The sequence below is a fragment of the Herpailurus yagouaroundi genome, unplaced genomic scaffold (assembly GCF_014898765.1).
Source record: "Herpailurus yagouaroundi ecotype Mexico unplaced genomic scaffold, PumYag 67700, whole genome shotgun sequence".
Taxonomy (NCBI): Eukaryota; Metazoa; Chordata; class Mammalia; order Carnivora; family Felidae; genus Herpailurus; species Herpailurus yagouaroundi.
This window is the reverse complement of record NW_024420499.1, coordinates 6,637,599-6,659,021: the sequence shown is the minus strand read 5'-3', so window position 1 is coordinate 6,659,021 and position 21,423 is coordinate 6,637,599. Positions and strand designations below refer to the sequence as shown.

General features: G+C 37.0%; 2 protein-coding genes across 3 annotated transcripts in view; one reads left to right on the top strand and one right to left on the bottom strand.

The window, feature by feature from the left end:
* The window catches only part of PSMD10 (proteasome 26S subunit, non-ATPase 10), a 7,442-nt gene extending 3,827 nt beyond the window's left edge, over positions 1-3,615 (bottom strand). Inside the window, exons 1-2 of one of the 2 annotated variants that reach the window (XM_040468500.1) lie at positions 3,440-3,615; positions 919-1,017 (exon numbers count right to left, since the gene is read on the bottom strand). In XM_040468500.1, coding sequence (XP_040324434.1) covers positions 919-1,017; positions 3,440-3,553 — 213 coding nt within the window. In that variant the 5' untranslated portion in view covers positions 3,554-3,615. The remainder of the gene's footprint in view (positions 1-918; positions 1,018-3,439) is intronic. The other variant, XM_040468498.1, reaches the window with a different exon arrangement.
* Positions 3,616-3,762: 147 nt separating this feature from the next.
* The window catches only part of ATG4A (autophagy related 4A cysteine peptidase), a 63,063-nt gene continuing 45,402 nt past the window's right edge, over positions 3,763-21,423 (top strand). The window contains exon 1 of the mRNA XM_040468497.1: positions 3,763-3,864. Within this exon, the coding sequence (XP_040324431.1) occupies positions 3,855-3,864 (10 nt within the window). The 5' untranslated portion in view covers positions 3,763-3,854. The remainder of the gene's footprint in view (positions 3,865-21,423) is intronic.

The following is a 21,423-nucleotide window of genomic DNA, read 5'->3' as shown; positions in this document are numbered from 1 at the left end:
GATAGAGGAAATGCATAGGGATTAATACTAGCATGCAGGTAAGGTTTACACAAAGCTGTGTGTGAACGGTTTAAGAAAATAACATTCTTTTTCCCTCATTAAGCACTGCAGAGAATGTGGGCAGTAGATGCATACAAGAGGGGAAAAAAACCACCCATAATCCCCTAACACAGAAATAATTATATATATATATATATATATATATATATATATATATATATATATATATAAATAATGTGTTCTCAAATTGGGACGGCAGGATATAAAGTTCTGTGAGTTTGCATTTCCCACAATGTCCACTTATCGTTTTGTTGTGAGACTTTTGCACGTTATTCTTTGGATTCTTATGTTTATTGCTTGCATATTATTTTATTGTAGAGATATTCATACTGTACTCAACCATTCCTGCATTAAATTGTTTTTATTTCTTGGCTATTATAAGTATTATTTCAGTGAGTATCCTTGAAGAGGAATCTTTGCCTACAAAAAATTCCATCCTTATTCTTCACAAGTTTTATCTTAATAGAGCCAATATCATTACAATAAATCTCTCTATAACAACAAAAGGATATCCAAGCCCTAAGTATTCAGGTCGTATTCACCAAAAACAAAACAAAATAAAAACAAAAAAAACAACAAACCCCCCCCCCCACAACTTCCCAACATAATAAAAAGGATTTGTAGTATTATAGCCTTAATCTGCGTGTTAACCTTAACCTCCAGGGTTTGAATGGCAGAATGAACATTCTAAAATAAGGCAACCTCTAGTCCTGTGCCTGGTCACCAGGGCCCCTTGCTGTGACTGCCTAGTCATAAAGGTTTCAATTTTGTTTGTGAGCTTAATACTCAGTTTTCAGTGAACACTAGACTAGAGGCTACAGATAACTTGAGCATTTATCAACTCTGCCTGGTCCTCACATCATCTTTATCATTCACGGGCACTCCAAGTTGCAGCAAGAATTCAACAATTTCGGTATGTCCGGCTGAGCAGGCCCAGTGCAATGCGGTTCTGCTGTCCTGCACGGGAAACAGAGAAGTGAGAAGATCAACATTCTTGAGATGAAATAGAAGGTAAGAAAGCATAAAAAATTAATATTGAGGCCAGCAAACCTACAGTTTGGAAACAAGAAGTAGAGAGCCCTGGACCCTCAGGTCCTTAAACTATATTACTTATTGCTGTAAGAGACACCAAGGTTTTAGTAACATGGAGGAGAATCCACTGACAGGTGTAATTCTGTGCAGAATACAGCCATGAAAATGGCAGAGCAAGAAACTGATTTCAAGGCTTGGCAGAAAAAAAGCTTTGGCTATTTACTGTTATATTATTTATGTTCTTTTATACCAGGCACTGCACTAGGAGTTTTGCAAGCATCATCTCATTTAATCTCCATGATCCTGTACAGTGGACATGAGCCCCATTTTACAGATGAGGAAACTAAGAATCCTCAGGGTAAGCAATTCGTCCAAGGTCACATAGCTATTAAATGGTGAAGCTGGAACACAAACCCCTGTCTGACACAAAATTTATAGATACTCTGGTAAAAAAAAAAAAAAAATCTTAAAAAAAAATTTTTTTAATGTTTATTTTTTTGACAGAGAGAGAGCACGAGAGCAGGGGAGGGGCAGAGAGAGAGGGAGACACAAAATCTGAAGCAGGCTCTAGGCTCTGAGCTGTCATCACAGAGCCCGATGCAGGGGTGAACTCGCAAGCTGTGAGATCATGACCTGAGCTGAACTCAGACGCTTAACCAACTGAGCCACTCAGGCCCCCCAAGAACAAATCAATCTTATGGGAAAGAAATGTCTATACAACTAGTTGAGATTATCCACATAATCATTTAAAAATCATGCTACCCACAAAATTAGACAGCAACGTTGCTTTTAAAAAATAATAAGCTAGGAGTTAGTCATTTCTCTCAAAGGGAATTTCCTTTTTGCAGTGACAGCTGTATTTCTTAGCTCTATGGAAAAGAATGTGGTATTTCAAACTTTATTATAAAATAATTTCAAACACATAAAAATAGAGGGAATATAATAGAAACCCATATGTTTATCACCTAGATTTAGTATGTTGTCATATTTGCCTCACTTAGTTTCCTCCATGACATTAAAAAAAAAACAAATCCTAAATATTATGACTTTTCATCCCTAAACATTTCAGTATCTAAAGAAGGATGCTGTTTAAAATAGCTATGAGACCATTATTACACCAATAAAAATTAACACTAACTTCTTTATAAAATCTAAAGCTGTCTGTATTCAGATTTCCCCAGGAGTCCCCCAAATGTTTTTTTAACAGCTGCTTTGCTTCCATGAGGCTCCTTACAAGGCCCATAATTTGCATAGGATTGTTGGTTCTTAAGTCTCTTGATCTTGAACAGCTTCCCTCTTTTTTATGCCATTGAGTTGATGAATAGATTATTAAAACTTCATTTGACATTATTAAGTTAAATTAAAAGTATTAAAAACGGTCAGATCATAATGAAAGTAAACTAAATAAAGATAAGGCCATTTTCAGGTTAAGCAATAAAGGAAAGTTCCAGAGTAAAGTCTCCTGACTTCTACTCTTCTCAAAGACACAAAATGGGGATTCACAAGTATATGATGCTGTCTGACTAGTGCTTAGCAGGGTGCCTGTCATGTAGAATGCAATCTATAAATATTTGTTGGCTTGTTGAGGTCACAGTGAATCTCTCTAGAAACGCAGGGTGAAAGCATGGGGGTCCCTTGAGCCGAAGAGCAGATTTCCCAAAGTCCATTCACTTTTGTTCCGCCTCCGCCTAAGAATGCCCCTTCACCCTCTAAGAAAATCTCACTCACCCTTCAAGGTTTAACCAACCTTCTCTCCTTTGCAAAACCTTTCCAATTACAACATTCACTCTTCTGAGGGAGACTGAATCAGGTCCTGCCATTCTATGTTCTGAAAGCCCCACGTAAACTTCTCTCCTGAGTATTCGTAGGACAATGCTACCGGACGGATGATCCAGGGTTACTTTAACAACGTGTGCTTCTTCCACTCGACCTTATCCCCAGCTCCTACTAAACTGCCCTCCAGAGAATTGGCTTTCGGTTACATATGTTTCATTGTATACATTTACTAGAAAAAGTAAACAAACACATTAAAAAAAAAAAAGCTTTCCATCTCCTCCTCACGGGTATCTCAAAGAGTAGGCATTTCTGAGAAACGCGGTAAACGTTCTAGAAATATCCAAAATTTAGCGTGCTTAGTATGGGCCTCCTCTTCCCCCAAATATTAGAGGTTTGCGGGGCTAGCTCCTACCGCCCGATCCCGAGTCCTGAGGTGACCCCGGGGAAGGATGGGGCGGTGGGGGCGGGGATCTGGCCCTCAGGGAACCGGCCTCCGTCTGGGCCAGGCCAGGCGGCCACGTTGGGCCTGGTCGACACGGCAGCCTGCGGAGAGGCCCCAGAACTCCTTTACCTGGTCCGTTCTAGTAGCCAGGGATTTATCAGACAGGATCCTCTCCTTCAACTCCTCCAGCTTCCCGCTGTAGGCCAGGTTGCAGACCATTAGGTTAGATACACACCCCTCCATTTCGCCTTTCCAGGATCTCCGTGCAACACCGGACCAACGACCGCCTCACGTCCCCAGCCTTGACTGCCAATCAAAAGAGCCGACAGAGTTCCACCAATCACTAATCTTTCTCGTGCCTTTGCCCCTTTCCCACCGCGGGGCGCCTCTGGGAGTTGCAGTTCGAGGGCAATTCCGGGAAGGGAGGCGCCTTTGCGGCGGTCGCCGGCTCTGCCCCTAGCAGTGCGGAACTACAAGTCCCAGGGTCCTTGCGGCCGCCGTAGTCAAGTGGCCGGTGGAATTGGCCCAGGATGACAGCTGGAGAATGGAGTCAGGTACGGGGAGCGGCTTCGTGTGGAACCGGGGTGGGTGGTCACTGTTGGGCCATTGAGTCGGCCACGAGAAACGGGTACGGGGTCCTGGCAAGAGAGTTATGGGAGCCTGAAGGTCCTGTCCCACGGGGGCCCTGTGACTTGCAGTGGCAGGCGGAAGGGACAACAGTAGGAGCTGAGGACTACCTCCTGAGCTTGTGCGGATGGCTGTGGCTACCCTCCCCCTCTCTGCCGCCACCAAAGGAGTGGAAAGAAGTAGGGGTTAATTATTCTGACATATTGGCGGAGCGGCATCAGGGCAGAATTCTGTCACAGCAGTGATGGCATATGCCTCCATAGTAAGGTGATGTGCCAGGGTGATGCCAAAGGCAGGGTGTGAGGCCGTAAGAGCCACTTGATATCTAATTGACCTCGGTGAGTCCATGGCCTGGTGACATCACAACTCGATGAGAGTCTTGATATTGTGGTATGGTGTTGGCCTTTTGGTGTCATGATAACAACGATGGCCTGGAGGCTTTGCTAGAAATATTAAGCTAATAGTGTTTCTATTTATGGAAATCCCAAATAGTGCCATAGCAGAAGAGATGCAAGGCTTATCCTTTATAGGCATATCCAGGAGGGCGTTATGCCAAAACTAGGTAATGATAAGAATACACTCAAGAAAGAGACTGATAATGTTTGTATGTATCCTCTTATAGTGTAGAGCAGGGCTTGGCAAACTTTATGTGAAGGGCCAGATAGTAAATATTTTAGGTGTTGCAGGCCAAAAGGCAAAATTGAGGATAATTTGTAGGCACGTATATAACAAGACAGAAAACAAATTTCAACAAACGTTTATTGATGAAATCCAAAAATAAAATAATAGTTGACTACTTGTTTTGTAATACAGGACTACTAATAAGAATAATGGAATTCTTTTTTGGGGGGATAACATTTGGTTTAATTGGGGATTACAGTCAATGTTCCCCATTTTAAGAATCATGTCAAATGTTCATCTGTTGATGCTGATCCGTAATGAGATTTTTTATTTCATCTTTGTAAACGTCTCTTCACATTGATAGGTACTGCCAAATACTAATATCAACCGACAAACATACCCTTGTTAACTTTTATTTGACTTTTTAAATTTCAGCATAGCTTTAGTTTTATAGAAAAGTTGCAAAGATAGAGCAGAATTCCTGTGTACCCTTCACCCAGTTTCCCTTACTGTTCCTTTCCTGTTTTTAACAGCTTTACTGAAATATTTTTTACATAGAATAAAATGCACTCACTGCAAATGTACAATCAAATGATTTTTAGTAACTTTACTTAGTAGTGCAGCCATCCCCATAATCTGTTTTAGAACATTTTCACTCTCCCAATAAGATTGCCCTCATGCTTATTTATAGTTAATTCTTATTCCCACTCCCAGTCCCAGGTAACCACTGGTCTACTTTCTGTCTCTATAAATTTTCCCTTTTTTGAGATTTCATCTAAATAAAATCATACAATATGTGGTCTTTCATGCCTGGCTTCTTTCACTGAGCATAATAGTTTTAAGGTTCATCCATATTGTAGAATGTATCGATACTTCATTGATTTTTATTGCCAAACAGTATTCTACTTTATAGCTATGACACATTTTGTCTGTCTACTTACTAGTTAATAGTTTGTTTCCAGTTGTTGGCTATTATGACTAATGCTGCTAAGAACATTTGTGTGCAGGTCTCCCTGTAGACATATGTTTTCATTTCTTATTGGTAGATACCTAAGGGTGGAATTACTAGAACATATGGCAAATTTACGTGTAACTTTTTAAGAAGCTGCAAAACTGTTTTCCAAAGCAGCAGCACTATTTTGTTTTTCCCCCAGCAATGAATGAGGGTTTTTGTTTCTCCAGATCCTCACCAACATTTGTTATTGTCTGTCTTTTTACTATAGCCATTCTAAATGGGTATGAAATGATAACTCATCTGGTTATAATTTGTATTTCCTTAACAACTAATGATGATGAACATCATTTTATGTGCTTATGAGTCAGTTGTGTATCTTCTTTGGTGAAGTGTCTGTTCATATGTTTTTCCCACTTTTGAATTGAGTTATGATCTTTATTACCTTTTTATTGTTGAGTTGTAAGAATTGTTGATGTATTCTAAATGCAAGTCCCTGCCAGATGGATGATACGTGGATATTTTCTTCTTGTCTATTGCTTGTCTTTTCATTTTCTTAATGGTGTCTTTTGAAGTGCAAAAGTTTTGAATTTTGGTGAGGTCCAATTTATAATTTTTTTCTTTTGTAGGCCACGCTTTTGGTGTTATGCATTTTAAAAAATGTACAATTTGATTATTATTAATGTAATTTAGAGTTGTGTTACCCTCACTGCAGTCTTAGCTAAAAGATTTCCATCCCCCCAGAAAGAAACTTTGTGCTCATTTTCAGTCACTCCCCATTTCTACCCCCTGCCTTAGGCAACCAATACTTTCTTTTTCTACGGATTTTCTTTTTCTGGATTTTCACATGAACAGAATGACACAATATGTGGTCTTTTGTGTCAGCCTTCTTTCACATAGCATGTTTTTGACATTTATCCAAATTTTAGTATTTATCAGTAACTTTGTTCCTTTTTGTGGCTGAATAATATTCCATCGTATGGTTTTACAATATTTTATTTATCGGTTCATCAGTTGATGAGAATTTGGGTGGTTTCTACCTTTTGTTTATTATGAATAATGCTTCCCTATGAACATTCGTGTGCAAGTTTCTGTGCAGACATGTTTTCATTTCTCTTGATACATACCTACTTGTAGAATTGCTGGGCCACAAGGCAACTCTATTTAACTTTGTGAGGAACTGCCAAACTGTTTTCTACCACCTCGGCACCATTTTACATTCCCACCAGCAAGGCATGAGGCTTTCAGTTTCTCTGTATCTTTACCAACACTTGTTAATGTCTACCTTTTTTATTATAGCCATTCTAGTGGGCGTGAAGTGGTATCTCATTGTGACTTTGTTGTTTTGACTTGTGAGAGCATGGGAAGTGTATAAAGCATGTGGACATTGCTTTTGACTCAAACAATGTTAGTTGTTGAAATGACTTTCCTGCAGTGTAACTTTCAAAAAGAAGGCTGTTTGCCTTGTTATTTTAGATTGGATTGATTAAGGAACATTATCAAGTCTTCAGCAAAAGCTAATTTCCAGAGCCATTCAGTGTTTGATAATAGTGGTTGAGGGCAGTTTTCCCAGCAGTTAAAAAATGTAAAAATCATTACTACCTTGTTTACCATAGAAAAAAACACAAGTGGACTTCATTTGGCCTGCCAGATGCTAGTTTGCTGATGGGCTGATGTAGAGTAAAAGTGTCCTGTATGTAGTAGGTATTCAGTAAATGTTTATCTTGTTGATTACAGAAATACAGCAGGCTTGGTGTATGGTATTCACACAAGAGTGAATATAGTAACACTTTACCTTAATAATACATCAAGGAATTGGATTTGATTGCTAAAAACAGCTGGAAAAACAATTCGAAGTACCTCTCCTACTGAGTGACTTGTTTGGGTAATCTTTTATAGATGATGTGCTGCACTTTTATTTTATTTATTTTTATTTCTTTTTTTTAATTTTGATGCAACATGGCAGTTAACTTTCAATTCTGAGTCCCTTAAGGCTGAGGGTAAGGTACCCCTTGGCTTTTTGAAAGCTGAAAGATAAACAGATGTATAAGGGAGAAGGTCCCTTTTGTCTCTGGCCCCAAGTTATGAAGGAACAATGTGGTTACTGTTTATCTATCAAGAGTCAAAGAGGCCCCTGTTGGGACTGACTCCCTTGCTGCTCTTATGATTGAATGTTTCCTATTGGCTTTTCTACTGGTCACCTAGATTGTAGGTCCTAAAACATGCCAAGTTCATCTTCTGGACTTAATAATGTTAAGGATAACTAACATTTATAGATCACCTGTGTCAGTTATTGGTCTTATCTCATTTAATCCCTCACAACAACCTTATGAGGTAGGTACTATTGTCCCTCCAGTCCCCGCCTATTTAAAACTGAGAATGCTGGTTCAGAGCATTGACGTAATCTAACATGCCTAAGGCCACACAATTTAGTAAAAGTTGGAGCTAAAGTTGAAATCCAGGACTATTCTACCCCAAAGCCCTAGCACTTAACCACTGCAACATACTGCTCAGTATTGCTAAAGATGAAATTATGTATTAATGAAAACTTCAGATGATGCAATACTAATTCCTGTAGCTCTTTGGGCTGTAACTCTACCTCTGATTGTAGGGAAATGACATGTTTTTCACACTCTAGAGCAACGCTGTTGTATAGAACTGTTTGTGATGATGGAAAAGTTCTGTATCTATGCTCTTCTAGTTTGGTAGTGTTAACTTTAAAAGTGGCAGTGATTTTAAAAGCAAATATAGGTTTATTAAGGAATAGCAGAGAATCACAATTCAGGACATGCAAGCTACCTCAAAACCATAGGCAAGTCTGGAGAACAAAAGAGAGGAAGGCTCTTTTTGTAGAGGAAAAGGGGGGAATTGGTAGGAGCTGTTCTAAGCAAAAAGTCCATTGGGGTAACCTGGGAGTTTGAAGTGTAGTGGCTTTTTACTGGTTGAATTGTGAGTCTCTCATTGGCTGGTCTGGTCCCACCCAAGGAGAAAATCGTTCTTCCTCCTGCTGGGATAGTAACGTATAGGTTTCTTTCTGATGGGAATACAAGATAGGTCTCTTCCTGTTGGGGGTCTGTGATTGACACACCTCCCCTTCTAGCCTCTTGATTACATTTTATTGATGTTTCCCTTTTTTAATTTTCACAATCGCCACTATTACATTGAACACTTGAAATGTGTCTAGGAACTAAAATTTAAACTTTATTTGATTTTAATTATTTTAAATTTAAACAGCTTCATGTGGCCAGTGGTTATCATTTTGGACAGTGCAGAGAGAGCTAATTTCCCCCCCAGGTGCTCCTTTCTAATTAGAAAGGTGATAAGTATCACAAAATATTTTACTCAGTGCAAATATTCTTTTCATAGCATAACTGGAAATGAAAATATTCTATAGTGAAGCAAACCTGAGGATACCTTACACAGGGTGAATGTGAATCAATTAACCATATAATAGTCTCAGGGATATATTCTGGGTTAACCAGAATGAAACTCCTCCATCCCTACCACTTACTGGATAAAGTTTGAACAACTGGCATGAAGGTACTTCGCAATTCATTTTTCATTGTTTAAAGATGTAATTCGTTTATGTGGCTTATTGCAAACATAATTGACAGTTGCCTGATTTAAGAGGAGACGTTTTAATCTGTGGCTCTAATATTAAACATTTTTTTTAATGTTTATTTTTAAGAGATAAAGAGAGAGTGTGAGTGGGGCAGGGACAGAGAGAGAGGGAGACACAGAATCCGAAGCAGGCTCCAGGCTCTGAGCTGACAGCACAGAGCCTGATATGGGGCTCGAACCCACAGACTAGCAAAGTCATGACCTAGGCTGAAGTAGGACGTTTAACTGACTGAGCCACCCAGGTACCCCTAATATTTTTTAAACACGTTTTGATCTTACAGGTAAATGTCTTTGGTGTTGCATGTCACTGGCCTATATAAACCTTCCCCATTTAAAATCTGTCCCTTCAGGGGTGCCTGGGTGGCTTGGTCGGTTAAGCGTCCGACTTCAGCTCAGGTCATGATCTCACGGTCCGTGAGTTTGAGCCCCGCTTTGGGCTCTGTGCTGACAGCTCAGAGCCTGGAGCCTGTTTCAGATTCTGTGTCTCCCTCTCTCTCTGCCCCTCCCCTGTTCCTGCTCTGTCTCTCTCTGTCTCAAAAATAAATAAACATTAAAAAAATTAAAATCTATCCCTTCATAAAACTGGCTGTTATAATAAAACATTTTATTTATTTGTTCCTTGGGTTTTAGCTTCCACTTTCTTCTTTCTGAGTTATTTGCCTTCTAAGTGGTTTCTTTTAACTTTTTATTATCAATAATAAAAGACTCACAAGTTGTAAAAATAGTACAAAAAGTCTCCATATATTCTTCCTCCAGTTTACCCCAGACATTTTATATAATCATAATACAATATGAAAAGCAGGAAATTGACACTGGAATGATGTGTGTGCACAGTCTTGTGTTACTTTATCACATGAGTGGATTTGCGTAACCATCACAGCAATCAAGATACAGAAATATTCCATCACTAGAAAGCTGCCCTTTTATGGTCACACCTACCACTAACTGCCATTGTCTGTACCCCTGACAAATATTAATTTGTTCTCTCTCTGTATAATTTTGTCATTTTTTGAATTTTATACAAATGAAATCATAAAATATGTAACTTTTCCAATTTTTTTTTTACTTCATAAAAATGACCTTCAGATCCACCCAAGTTGATAGGTATATCTATAGTTTGTTTTTTTTATTGCTGAGAAGTATTCCATGCTTTGGATATACCAAAATTAGGGTTAGGTTGAACCCTTCTACTATTGAGGGACATTTTGGTTTCCAGTTTGGGGCTACTATAAATAAAATTGTTATGAACACTTGAGTATAGGATTTTGTTTGGACCTAAATTTTCATTTCTGTGATATAAATGCCCAGCAGAGCAATTGCTGGGTCATATGGTAAGTATATGTTTAGTTTTTAAAGAAACTGACAGACTTTTTCCAGAGTGGCTATGCCATTTTGCATTCCTATCAGCAGCGTATGAGAGTTCCAGTTTCTCTGCATCCTTGCCAGTACTGGTATTGTCATTGTTTTATTTGAGCCATTCTGATAGGTGCATAGTGCTTGATACCTTATGATTTTATTTGAATGTTTCTAATGGCTAATGATAGTGAACATTTTTTGTGTGTTTGCCATCCCTGTATCTTCTTCCATGAAATGTTTCTTCATGTACTTTGCCCATTTTCTAAATGCATTGTTTGTTTTTTTTAACTGTTGAGTTTTGAGAGTTCTTTATATAGTTTAGATACAATGCTTGGTCATATGTGTAATTTGCAAGTAGCAGTCTGTGGCTTGTCTTTTCATCTTATGAATAGGATTTTTCACAGAGCAAGAACGTAATTGTGGTGAAGTCCAATTCATCGATTTTTTTTTCTTTTATGGATTATGCTTTTGTTGTTATGTATAACTCTTAATTAAGCCCTGGATCTCAAAGATTTTACCTAGGTTTTTTCTAAAAGATTTATAGTTACATTTTACATTTGAAGTCCATGATCCATTTTTTTGTAATTTTTGTATATAGTGTGAGGTTTGAGTTGAGATTAAATTTTTTTTAATGTTTATTTTTGAGAGAGAGAGCACGTGTGCGCGAGCAAGGGAGGGCAGAGAAAGACGGAGACCAAGGATTTAAAGTGGGCTCTGTGCAGACAGCAGAGAGCCCAATGTGGGGCTTGAGCTCACAACCACAAGATCATGACTTGAATTGAAGTTGAATACTTAACCGACTGGGCCACCCAGGTGCCCTGAGATTAACATTTTAAACTATGGCTATCCAATTGTTTCAGTTTCATTGAATTGCTTTTGTACCATGGTAAAAAAAAAAAAATGAGTATGCTGAATTCGAATAGGCCTATTTCTGGGTTTTCTGTTCTGATTCATGTGTCTGTTTATGTGTCTGTCACTCTGCCGTACTCGAAAGTCTTCATTACTATAGCTCTATAATAAATTTAAAAGTCAGGTAGAGTGATTCCTCCTCCTTTATTATTTTTTCAATATCGTTTGTTTCTTTTCCTGTTCCTATACATTTTAGAATAATCTCACCTATATCTAAAAAATATTTTTGCTAGGATGTTGATAGGAATTATATTTGACCTGTATATCAGTTTGGGGAGAATTGACATCTTTACTATGTTGACCCTTCCAATCCGTGAACGGTGAATATCTCTCCATTTATTTAGATTTTCTTTCATTTCTTTTATCAGCATTGTGTCATTTTTAGCATTGTGTAGTTTTCAGCATACAAGTCCTGTACATAGTTTTTGAGAATTATTACTATTTCATTTATTTGAGTGACTCCTAATGGTATTGCATTTTTAATTTTGGTTTCCATGTGTCCATTGCTAGTAATGCAAATGATTTTTGTATGACGAGCTTGTACCCTGCATTGTTGCTGAATTTCCTGACTACGTTCTAGGAGGTTGTTTTTATTTATTTGTTTATTTGTTTTGGTCGATTTCTTAGGATTTTCTTTGTAGACTATCTTGTCATCTGCAAATAGGGACAATGATGTTGCTTCCCTTTTACGCTATAGGCGTTTTATTTATTTATTTTTCTTCCCATATTGTTCTGTCTAGGACTTCCAGTATTGTGTTGAATATTAGTGGTGAGTGCTTGCCTTGTTTCCAATCTTAAGGAAGAAATGGTTAGTCTCTCAGCATTAAGTATGATGTTAGCCGTAGGGTTTTTGTTTTTGTTTTTGTTTTTTTGGTAGATATTCTTTTTAAAGTTGAGGCGATTCCTTTTCAGTTACTAGTTTTCTGAGGATTTTTATCATGAATGAGTGTTGAATTTTGTTAAACAGCCTCTTCTGTATCAGTTGATATGACCATATTATTTTTCTTATTTAGTCTTAATATGGTGGATTACACGGATTGATTTTCAAATACTGAACCAGCTTTGTATCCCTAGAATAAACCCACATGGTCATATAGTGTATAAATTTGTTTATATAGTGCTGAATTCTATTTGCCAATACTTTGTTAAGGATTTGTGTGTGTGAATTCATGAATGATATTGGCTTGTTATTTAATTTTTTGTGCTGACTTTGTCTGATTTTAGTACCAATGAAATGTTGGCCTTATGAGTTGGGAAGCATTCACTCTTCTATTTTCTGGAAGAGATTGTGTAACATTAGTATTAATTCTCCTCTAAGTGGTTGGTGGAATTCTCCAGTGTAACCATTTGGACCCAGAGATTTCTTTTTTTGGAGTTTTAAAAGTGCAGATTCAATTTCCGTAATAGTTATAGGGCTACTCAAATGATCTATTTCATATTGGGTGAGTATGTGTTTACACTTTTCAAGACATTGGTCCTGTCTACCTAAATTGTTAATGTATATGTGTGAATTTGTTTGTAGTATTCCCTTATTATCTTTTTGGAGTTTGCAGAGTCTCCAGTGATATCCCCTGTCTCATTCTGATATGAATTTGTGTCTTCTTTCTTTTTTAATTTATCACTCTTGCTAGGAGTTTATTTTATTGATCTTTTCAAAGAATCAGCTCTTTTATTTCATTGATTTTCTGTACAGATTTCTAATTTTTTTTAACATTTATTTATTTTTGAGAGACAGAGAGACAGAGCATGAGCGGGGGAGGGGCAGAGAGAGAGAAGGAGACACAGAATCTGAAGCAGGCTGCAGGCTCAGAGCAAGCTGTCAGCAGAGCCTGATGCGGGGCTCGAACCCACAAACTGTGAGATCATGACCTGAGCTGAAGTCGGATGCTCAACCGACTGAGCCACCCAGGTGCCTGTACTGATTTCTAGTTTTAAATCTTATCAATTTCTGCTCTTATGTATTATTTCCTTTTACTTCCGTTGGGTTTATTTTGCACTTCTTTTTGAGGTAGGAAATTACATTTTTTAATTTGAGGCTTTTCCTCCTTTCTAAGGCAAACATTTAGTGCTATAAATTTCCCACTCAGCAGTGGTTTTAGGGGCACATGTCACATATTTTTATTGTGGTAAAAAATGTATAATATGAGATCCTCCCTCTTAACAAATTTTTAAGTGTACATTACAATATTGTTAACTATAGGCATGATGTTGTATGGGAGATCTTTAGAACGTTTTAATCTTGCATGACTGAAACTCTATACCCATTGAACAGCAACCCCCCCCCCCCGTTTCCCCCTTCACACAACCCCTGGAACCAACCCCTGGAAACCACTGTTCTACTTTCTGTTTCTTTGAGTTTGACTACTTTAGGTACCTATGTAAATGGAATGAGGCAGTGTTTGATGATCTTCTGTGACTGGCTTATTTTACTTAGCATATTTTCCTCAAGGTTCATCCAAGTTGTAGCATGTGACAGGATTTCTATTTATATAGTAGACAAATATTCTCTTGTATGTATACACCACATTTAAAAAAAAATCCATTCATCCATTGAAGGACATTTAGGTTATTTCTACCTATTGGCTATTGTGGATAATGCTTCAATGAACATGGCAGTGCAAATGTCTTTTCAAGATTCTGATCTTAGTTCTTTTGGATAAATACCCGGAAATGGGATTGCTGGATCATATGGTAGTTCCATTTTAAATTTTTTGAGGAACTGCCATAGGGTTTTACATAATGGCCATTCCATTTGTTCATTCCCACCAACAGTGCACAAGGCTTCCAGTTTCTCCACATTTTCACCACTACTAGTTATTTTTTATTTTTTTTATAATAGTCATCCTAATAAGTATGAGGTGATTTTGCATTGTGGTTTTGATTTGCGTTTCCCTGACAATTAGCAGTGTGGTTTTCATTTGCATTTTGCTGACAATTAGCAATGTATAGTATCTTTTCATATGCCTGTTAGCTATTTGTATGTCTTCTATGGAAAAATGTCTATCCAAATCCTTTGCTTGATGTTAAATAAAGTTATTTGGGTGTTTTTGTTTTTGCTATTGAGTTGTAGCTGTTCCTTACATATTTTGGATATTAACCACTTATCAGATACATGGTTTGAATATATTTTCTCCTATCCCATAGATTGCCTTTTCATTCTGTTGATTTTTTTTTTTTTTCTGAATAGAAGCTTTTAAGTTTGGTGTAGTCTCACCCGTCTGTTTTTGTGTTGGTTAACTGTGCCTTTTTTTTTTTTTTAGTGTCATATTCAAAAAGTTATTGCCAAGACTAATGTCACAAAGCTTTTGCCCTGCTTTCTTTGAGGCATTTTATAGTTTTAGACCTTATGTTGAAGTCTTTAATTTTGAGTTGATTTTTGTGTATGGTGTAAGATAAGGGCCTGATTTTTCTTTTGCATATGAATGTTGTTTTCCCAACATTGTTTGTTGAAGAGAGTATCCTTTCTTCATTGTGTACTCTTGGCATGCTTGTTAAAGAACATTTGGCCATATATGTGTGAGTTTATTTCCGGGCACTATGTTCTATTTCATTGGTCTATGTGTCTATCTTTATGCCGGTACGATACTGTTTTGATTGCTGTAAACTTTAACATATTTTGAAATTAGGAAATGTGTGGCCTGTAGCTTTGTTTTACTTTCTCAAGTGTCTTTTGTCTATTGAGGTCCTTTGTGGTTTCAAATGAATTTTAGCATTATTTTTTCTATTTCTGTAAAAATGCCACCGGGATTTTGATAGGGATCACATTCAATGTGTAGATTGATTTGGATAGTGTGGACATTTGCACAGTATTGTCTTCTAATCCATGAACATGGGATGTCTTGCAATTTATTTGTGCCTTTAAATTCCTTTCAGCAGTGTTTTGTCATTTACAGTGTACATGTCTGTCACCTCCTTGGTTAAATATATTCCTAAGTATTTTATTATTTTTGATGCTATTTTAATGGAAACATTTTCTAAATTTTTTTCCAGATAGTTCATTGTTATTATATGGAAATATAACTGATTTTGTGTACGTTCATTTTGTATCCTGAAAAAACTTAATATTTAGAGTGTATGCTAAATTCACTTGTTAGTTCTAACAATTTTTGTGGAGTCTTTAGGATTTTTACCTGTAAGGTTATGTCATGTACAAACAAAGCTAATTTTATTTCTTCCTTTCTGATTTAAATGTCTATTTATTTGTTTATTTATTTATTTGCCTAATTGCTCTGGCCAGGACTTCTAGTACCAGAGTGAGTAAAAGTGGTGACAGTGGGAATCCTTATTTTGTTCCTGATCTTAGGAGAAAAGCTTTCAGTTTTCCACCATTGGTATGATGTTATCTATGGACTTTCTATATGTAACCTTTATTATTTTGAGGTAATGGCCTTTTATCCTTAGTTTTTTAAATTTAGAATACTCAACGTTTCACCATGAAAGGGTATTGAATTTTGTCAAATGCTTTTTCTGAATCTGTTGAGATAATCATGTGATCTCCCCCTTCATTCTGTGGATGTGGTGTATCACACTGATTGATTTGCATATGTTGAGTCATCCTTGCATCCCAGGACAAATCCTACTTGGTTGTGGTGTGTGATTTTTTTATGTTTTTTTAAATTTTATTTTTGAGAGAGAGAGAGACAAAGTATGAGCAGGGGAGGGGCAGGGAGAGAGGGGGATACAGAATCCGAAGCATGCTCCAGGCTCTGAGTTGTCAACACAGAGCCCAACGCAGGGCTCGAACTCACATACTGTGAGATCATGACCTGAACTGAAGTTAGACGCTTAACCGACTGAGCCACCCAGGCACCCCGGTGTATAATTTTTTTAATATGCTGTTGAATTTAGTTTGCTCATATTTTTGAAGTTTTTGCATCTATATTCATTAGGGATGTTGGCCTGCAATTTTCATTTCTTCTAGTGTCTTTTTCTGGTTTTGGCATCAGGGTAGGGCCAGCCTCACAAAATGAGTTTGGAAGTATTCCCTCCTTTTCAGTCTTTTGAAAGAGTTTAAGAAAAATTGGCTTCTGAAATTACTTTTAAAAAGAATAAAGTTAATTAAAAGAATGAACTTAAAGTTAATTCTTTAAAAGAAGTTAATTCTTTTTAAAATGTTTGATAGAATTCACCAGTGATTCCATCTGGACCTAGACTTTTTTGTTGTTGTTGTTGTTGTTGTTGTTGGGAGGTTTTTTTTTTTTTTTTTTTTTTTTTGATTACTGATTCAATCTCCTTACTAGTTATACTTCTGTTCAGATTTTCTGTTTCTTCATGATTCACTATTGATAAGTCATATGTATTGAGGAATTTAACCATTTCTTCTAGTTTGTCCATTTTGTTGGCTTATAATTGTTCGTAGTAGTTTCTTATAAACCTTTTAATTTCTGTGCCATTGGTTGTGATATCTCCTTTCATATCTGATTTTATTTATCTGGGTATTCTCTTTTCTTACCTATTGTAGCTAAAGATATGTCAATTTTGTTGGTATTTTTATTTTATTTATTTCTTTTTAAAAATTTATTCATTTATTTTGAGAGACAGCAGCATGAGTGGGGGAGGGGTAGAGAGAGGGAGAAAGAGAATCCCAAGCAGGTTCGGTGATGTCAGCATATGGAGCCTGATGTGGGCCTCGGATCTCACGAACTGTGAGATAATGACCTGAGCCAAAATCAAAAGTCAGATGCTTAACCAACTGAGCCACCCAAGTGCCCCTTGTTTATCTTTTTTAAAAAACCACCTATTAGTAATTAATAAACATCTAGCCAGACTCACGAAAAAATAAAAAAAAATAAATAAAATAAGGGAGGGAGGGAGGGAGAGAGAGAGAGAAAGGACTCAAACAAAATCACAAACCAAAGAGGAGAAATAGCAACCAACACCACAGAAACACAAACAATTTTAAGAGAATGTTATGAAAAACTATATGCCAACAATTTAGGCAACCTAGAAAAATGGATGAATTCCTAGAAACATGTAACCTAAAAAAACTGAAGCAGGAAGAAATAGAAAATTTGAACAGATTGATTACCAGCAAGGAGACTGAATCAGGAATCAAAAAACTCCCAACAAACAAAAGTCTAGGTCCAGACAGCTTCACAGGCAAATTCTACCAAACATTTAAAGAAGAGTTAATACCTATACTTCTCAAACTATTCTAAAAAATGAAAGAGGAAGGAAAACTTCCAAATTCATTCTATGAGGACAGTATCACCCTGATACCAAAACCAGATAAAAATACCACACACACACAAAAAGAGAGAACTACAGGCCAATATCTCTGATGAACATAGATGCAAAAATCCTCAACAAGATACTAGCAAACTGAATCCAACAATACATTAAAAAAATCATTCACCATGATCAAGTGGGATTTATTCCTGGGATGGAAGTCCAGTTCAGTATTCACAAATCAATCGACAGGATACATCACATGAATAAGAGAAAGGATAAAAACCATATGATTATTTCAGTAGATGCAGAAAAAGCATTGCACAAAGTACAATGTATACTCATGTCTAAAAGCCCAAACAAGCTTGAAAAAGAAAAGCAAAGCTGGAGGCATCACAATTCTGGACTTCAAGTTATATTACACAAAGCTGTAGCCATCAAGACAGTATGGAATTGGCACAAAATAGACACATAGATCAATGGAACAGAATTAAAAAAAAACAGAAATAAACCCACAATTATATGATCAATTAATCTTTGACAAAGCAGGAAAGAATATCCAATGGGAAAAAGATAGTTTCTTCAATAAATGGTATTGGGAAAACTGGTCTGCTAACATGAAAAAGAATGAAAATAGATTACTTTCTTACAACATACACAAAAATAAACTCAAAATGGATTGAAGACCTAAATTTGAGACCTGAAACCATAAAAGTCATAGAAGAGAGCACAGGCAGTAATGTCTCTGACATCAGCCATAATAACATTTTTCTACATATGTCTCCTGAGGCAAGGGAAATAAAAGTAAAAATAAATTTTGGGGACTACATCAGAATAAAATGCTTCTGCACAGCAAAAGAAACAATAAACAAAACTAGAAGGCAACCTACTGAATATTTACGAATGACACATCCAATAAAGGGTTAGTATACAAAAAAATTAAGAACTTATACAACTCAACACTTCCCAAATAATCCAATTTAAAAAGGAGAAGACATGAACAGACATTTCTCCAAATAAGATCTACAGATGGCCAACAGACACATGAAAAATGTTCAGCATTGCTTGTCATCAGGGAAATGCAGATCAAAACCATGATGAGGGTTGTCTGGGTGGCTCAATTGGTTAAGTGTCTGACTTCAGCTCAGGTCATGATCTCACAGCCTGGGGATTCTAGCCCCGCGTTGGTATCTGTGCTGACAGCTCAGAGCCTGACTCCTGATTCAGATTCTCTCTCTCTCTCTCTCTCTCTCTCTCTCTCTCTCTGCCCTTCATCTGCTCACACTGTGTCTCTCTCTCAAAAATAAATGAAGATTTAAAGTTTAAAAAAGAAAACATAATGAGATATCACCTGAAACCTGCCAGAATGGTTAAAATCAAAAACACAAGAAACAACAAGTGTTAGTGAGGATGCAAAGAAAGGGGAACCCTTGTGCACTGTCGGTGGGAATGCAAACTGGTGCAGCCACTCTGGAAAAGAGCATGCAGTTTCCTCAAAAAGTTAAAAATAGAACTACCTTATGATCCAGTAGTAATCTACTGTGTATTTACCCAAAAAATACAAAAACACTAATTCAAAGTGATATACACACCCTTATGTGTCTAGCAACATTATTTATAATAGCCAAGATATCGAAGCAGCCCAAGCGTCCATCAGTAGATGAATGGATAAAGAACTGATGCACACACACACACACACACACACACACACACACACACACCACACACACACACTGGAATATTCAGCCATAAAAAAGAATGAAATCTTGCCATTTGCAGCATCATGGATGGAGCTACAGAGTATAATGTGAAATAAGTCAAAAAGACAAATACTATATGATTTCATTCATATGTGGAATTTAAGAAACAAAGCAAAGGAGCAATGGGAGAAAAAAAAAGAGAGAGAGAGACAAACCAAAAAATAGACTCTTAACTCTAGAGAACACACTGATGGTTACCAGAGAGGAAGTGGGTGGGTGGATAGGTGAAATAGGTAATGGGAATCAAAGAGGGCACTTGTGATGACTACTGGATGATGTATGGAATTGTTGAATCACTATATTGTACAATTGAAACTAATAAACTAATATAACACTATGTGTTAACTGTACTGGAATTAAAATAAAAACTTAATAAAAATTTTTTTCTTGGGCGATTTAATTAAATGTATTATCTCACTGTTGGTTTCTGTTGATGGTCTTTTCTCACTCACTTGAGATGTTCCTGACTTTTTGTATGATGAGTGATTTTCTGTTGTATACTGGACATTTCAAGTATTATGCTATGAGACTCTGGATCTTATTTAAATCTTCTGTTTTAGCAGGTCTCTTCTGAGACTGCTCTGATGAGGGAATGGGGGCATGACTTCATTATTGCCAGATGGGAGGGGAGTCAAGGTTTCCCACTTACCATTCATTGATACTGGGGTAGGAATAGAGGCATCTCATTATTACTGGGCAGGGGTAAAATTTCAGGCTCTCCCTAGGCTTCTGCTGACAGAACCCTGGCTTGGAGAGAGAAGAACATCTTGCTATTGCTTATGGGCTCTTTTACTGTCATGTTCTGGGGGCTTCGTTACTGGCTAGCAGGGATGAAAGTTCCAGATACCCACTAAGCCTTTTCTGAAACTACCTCAGAGAGAGGGGGAGGAGGGTGTGTGACTCTTTACTGCCAGATGAAGGTGGAAGTCTAGGCTCTGCACTTGGTCTTTGCTGATGGGTGTGGAGTAGGGCCACGGTTTTTCCTGTGGCATTTGGCTAAAGTACAGAAGTTATTGTCTAAAAGATTTCTGTCTTGCTAGGCTACCACTTTCTGTTCCTTTGGCTAGAGCTTTTCTGGGGTCTATTTTTGTCTGCAGCCATTGGTATTTCTGGGTTGCTGGCTTCTCCATCACTGGGTCCAGGATGTATTACTCAAAAACAAAACCCAGAGAACTTACTTAGGTCTTGAGGTCCCTAGCCAGACTGTCTTCTCTCTACCTTTCAGAGTTATATAATATACAAAATATTATATGATATAAATATATGTATGTATATAATAATGTCCACTGTTTTTGTATATTATGTATACACATATATAAAATGTCCAGTGTTTTTTTTTTCAGCCATATTTATTGGAAAAAGTAAAAAAAAAGTATGTTTATTCTATCTTTTCTTGGAATCAGAAGATGTATAAGTGGTTACTTAAAGAAACCATGAATACTGTTAGTGATAGCCTTTTTCCCTGTAAAAATCTAGTTAAGAATGGATAAAATTTCTCTGACTCCTACCTCCATGGTATACCACTTTTTAATTTTAGCTATTTTTACACTGTGGTAAAGAGCACATGAGAAAAATATTACTATCTTGACTAATTTTAAGTGTATAGTTTAGAAGTATTAAATATACTCACATTATCATGAAATAGACCTCTAGAACTTTTTCATGTTGAAAATCTGAAACTCTATACCTACTAAACAGCAACTTCCTTTTTTTTCTAGTCCCTAGAAATCACCATTCTACTTTCTGTTTCTATAAATTTGACCAGTTTAGATATCTTATATAAAGTGGAATGATACAGTATCATTGTATCATTTGTCCTTCTTTGACTGGCTCTGAGTGTAATGTCCTCAACATTCATCCATTTTGTAGCATATGTCATATTTCCTTCCTTTTTAAGGCAGAATAACATTTTAGTGTGTGTGTGTGTGTGTGTGTGTGTGTGTGTGCGCGCGCGCGCATGCGTGTGTTTATTCCTTCATCCTCTGATGGACATTTGGATTGCTTCTACCTTTTGGCTACTGGGAATAATGCCGCTATGGAAATGGGTGTTCAAATGTCTCTTCGAGACCCTGATTTCAATTCTTTTAAATATATATTCA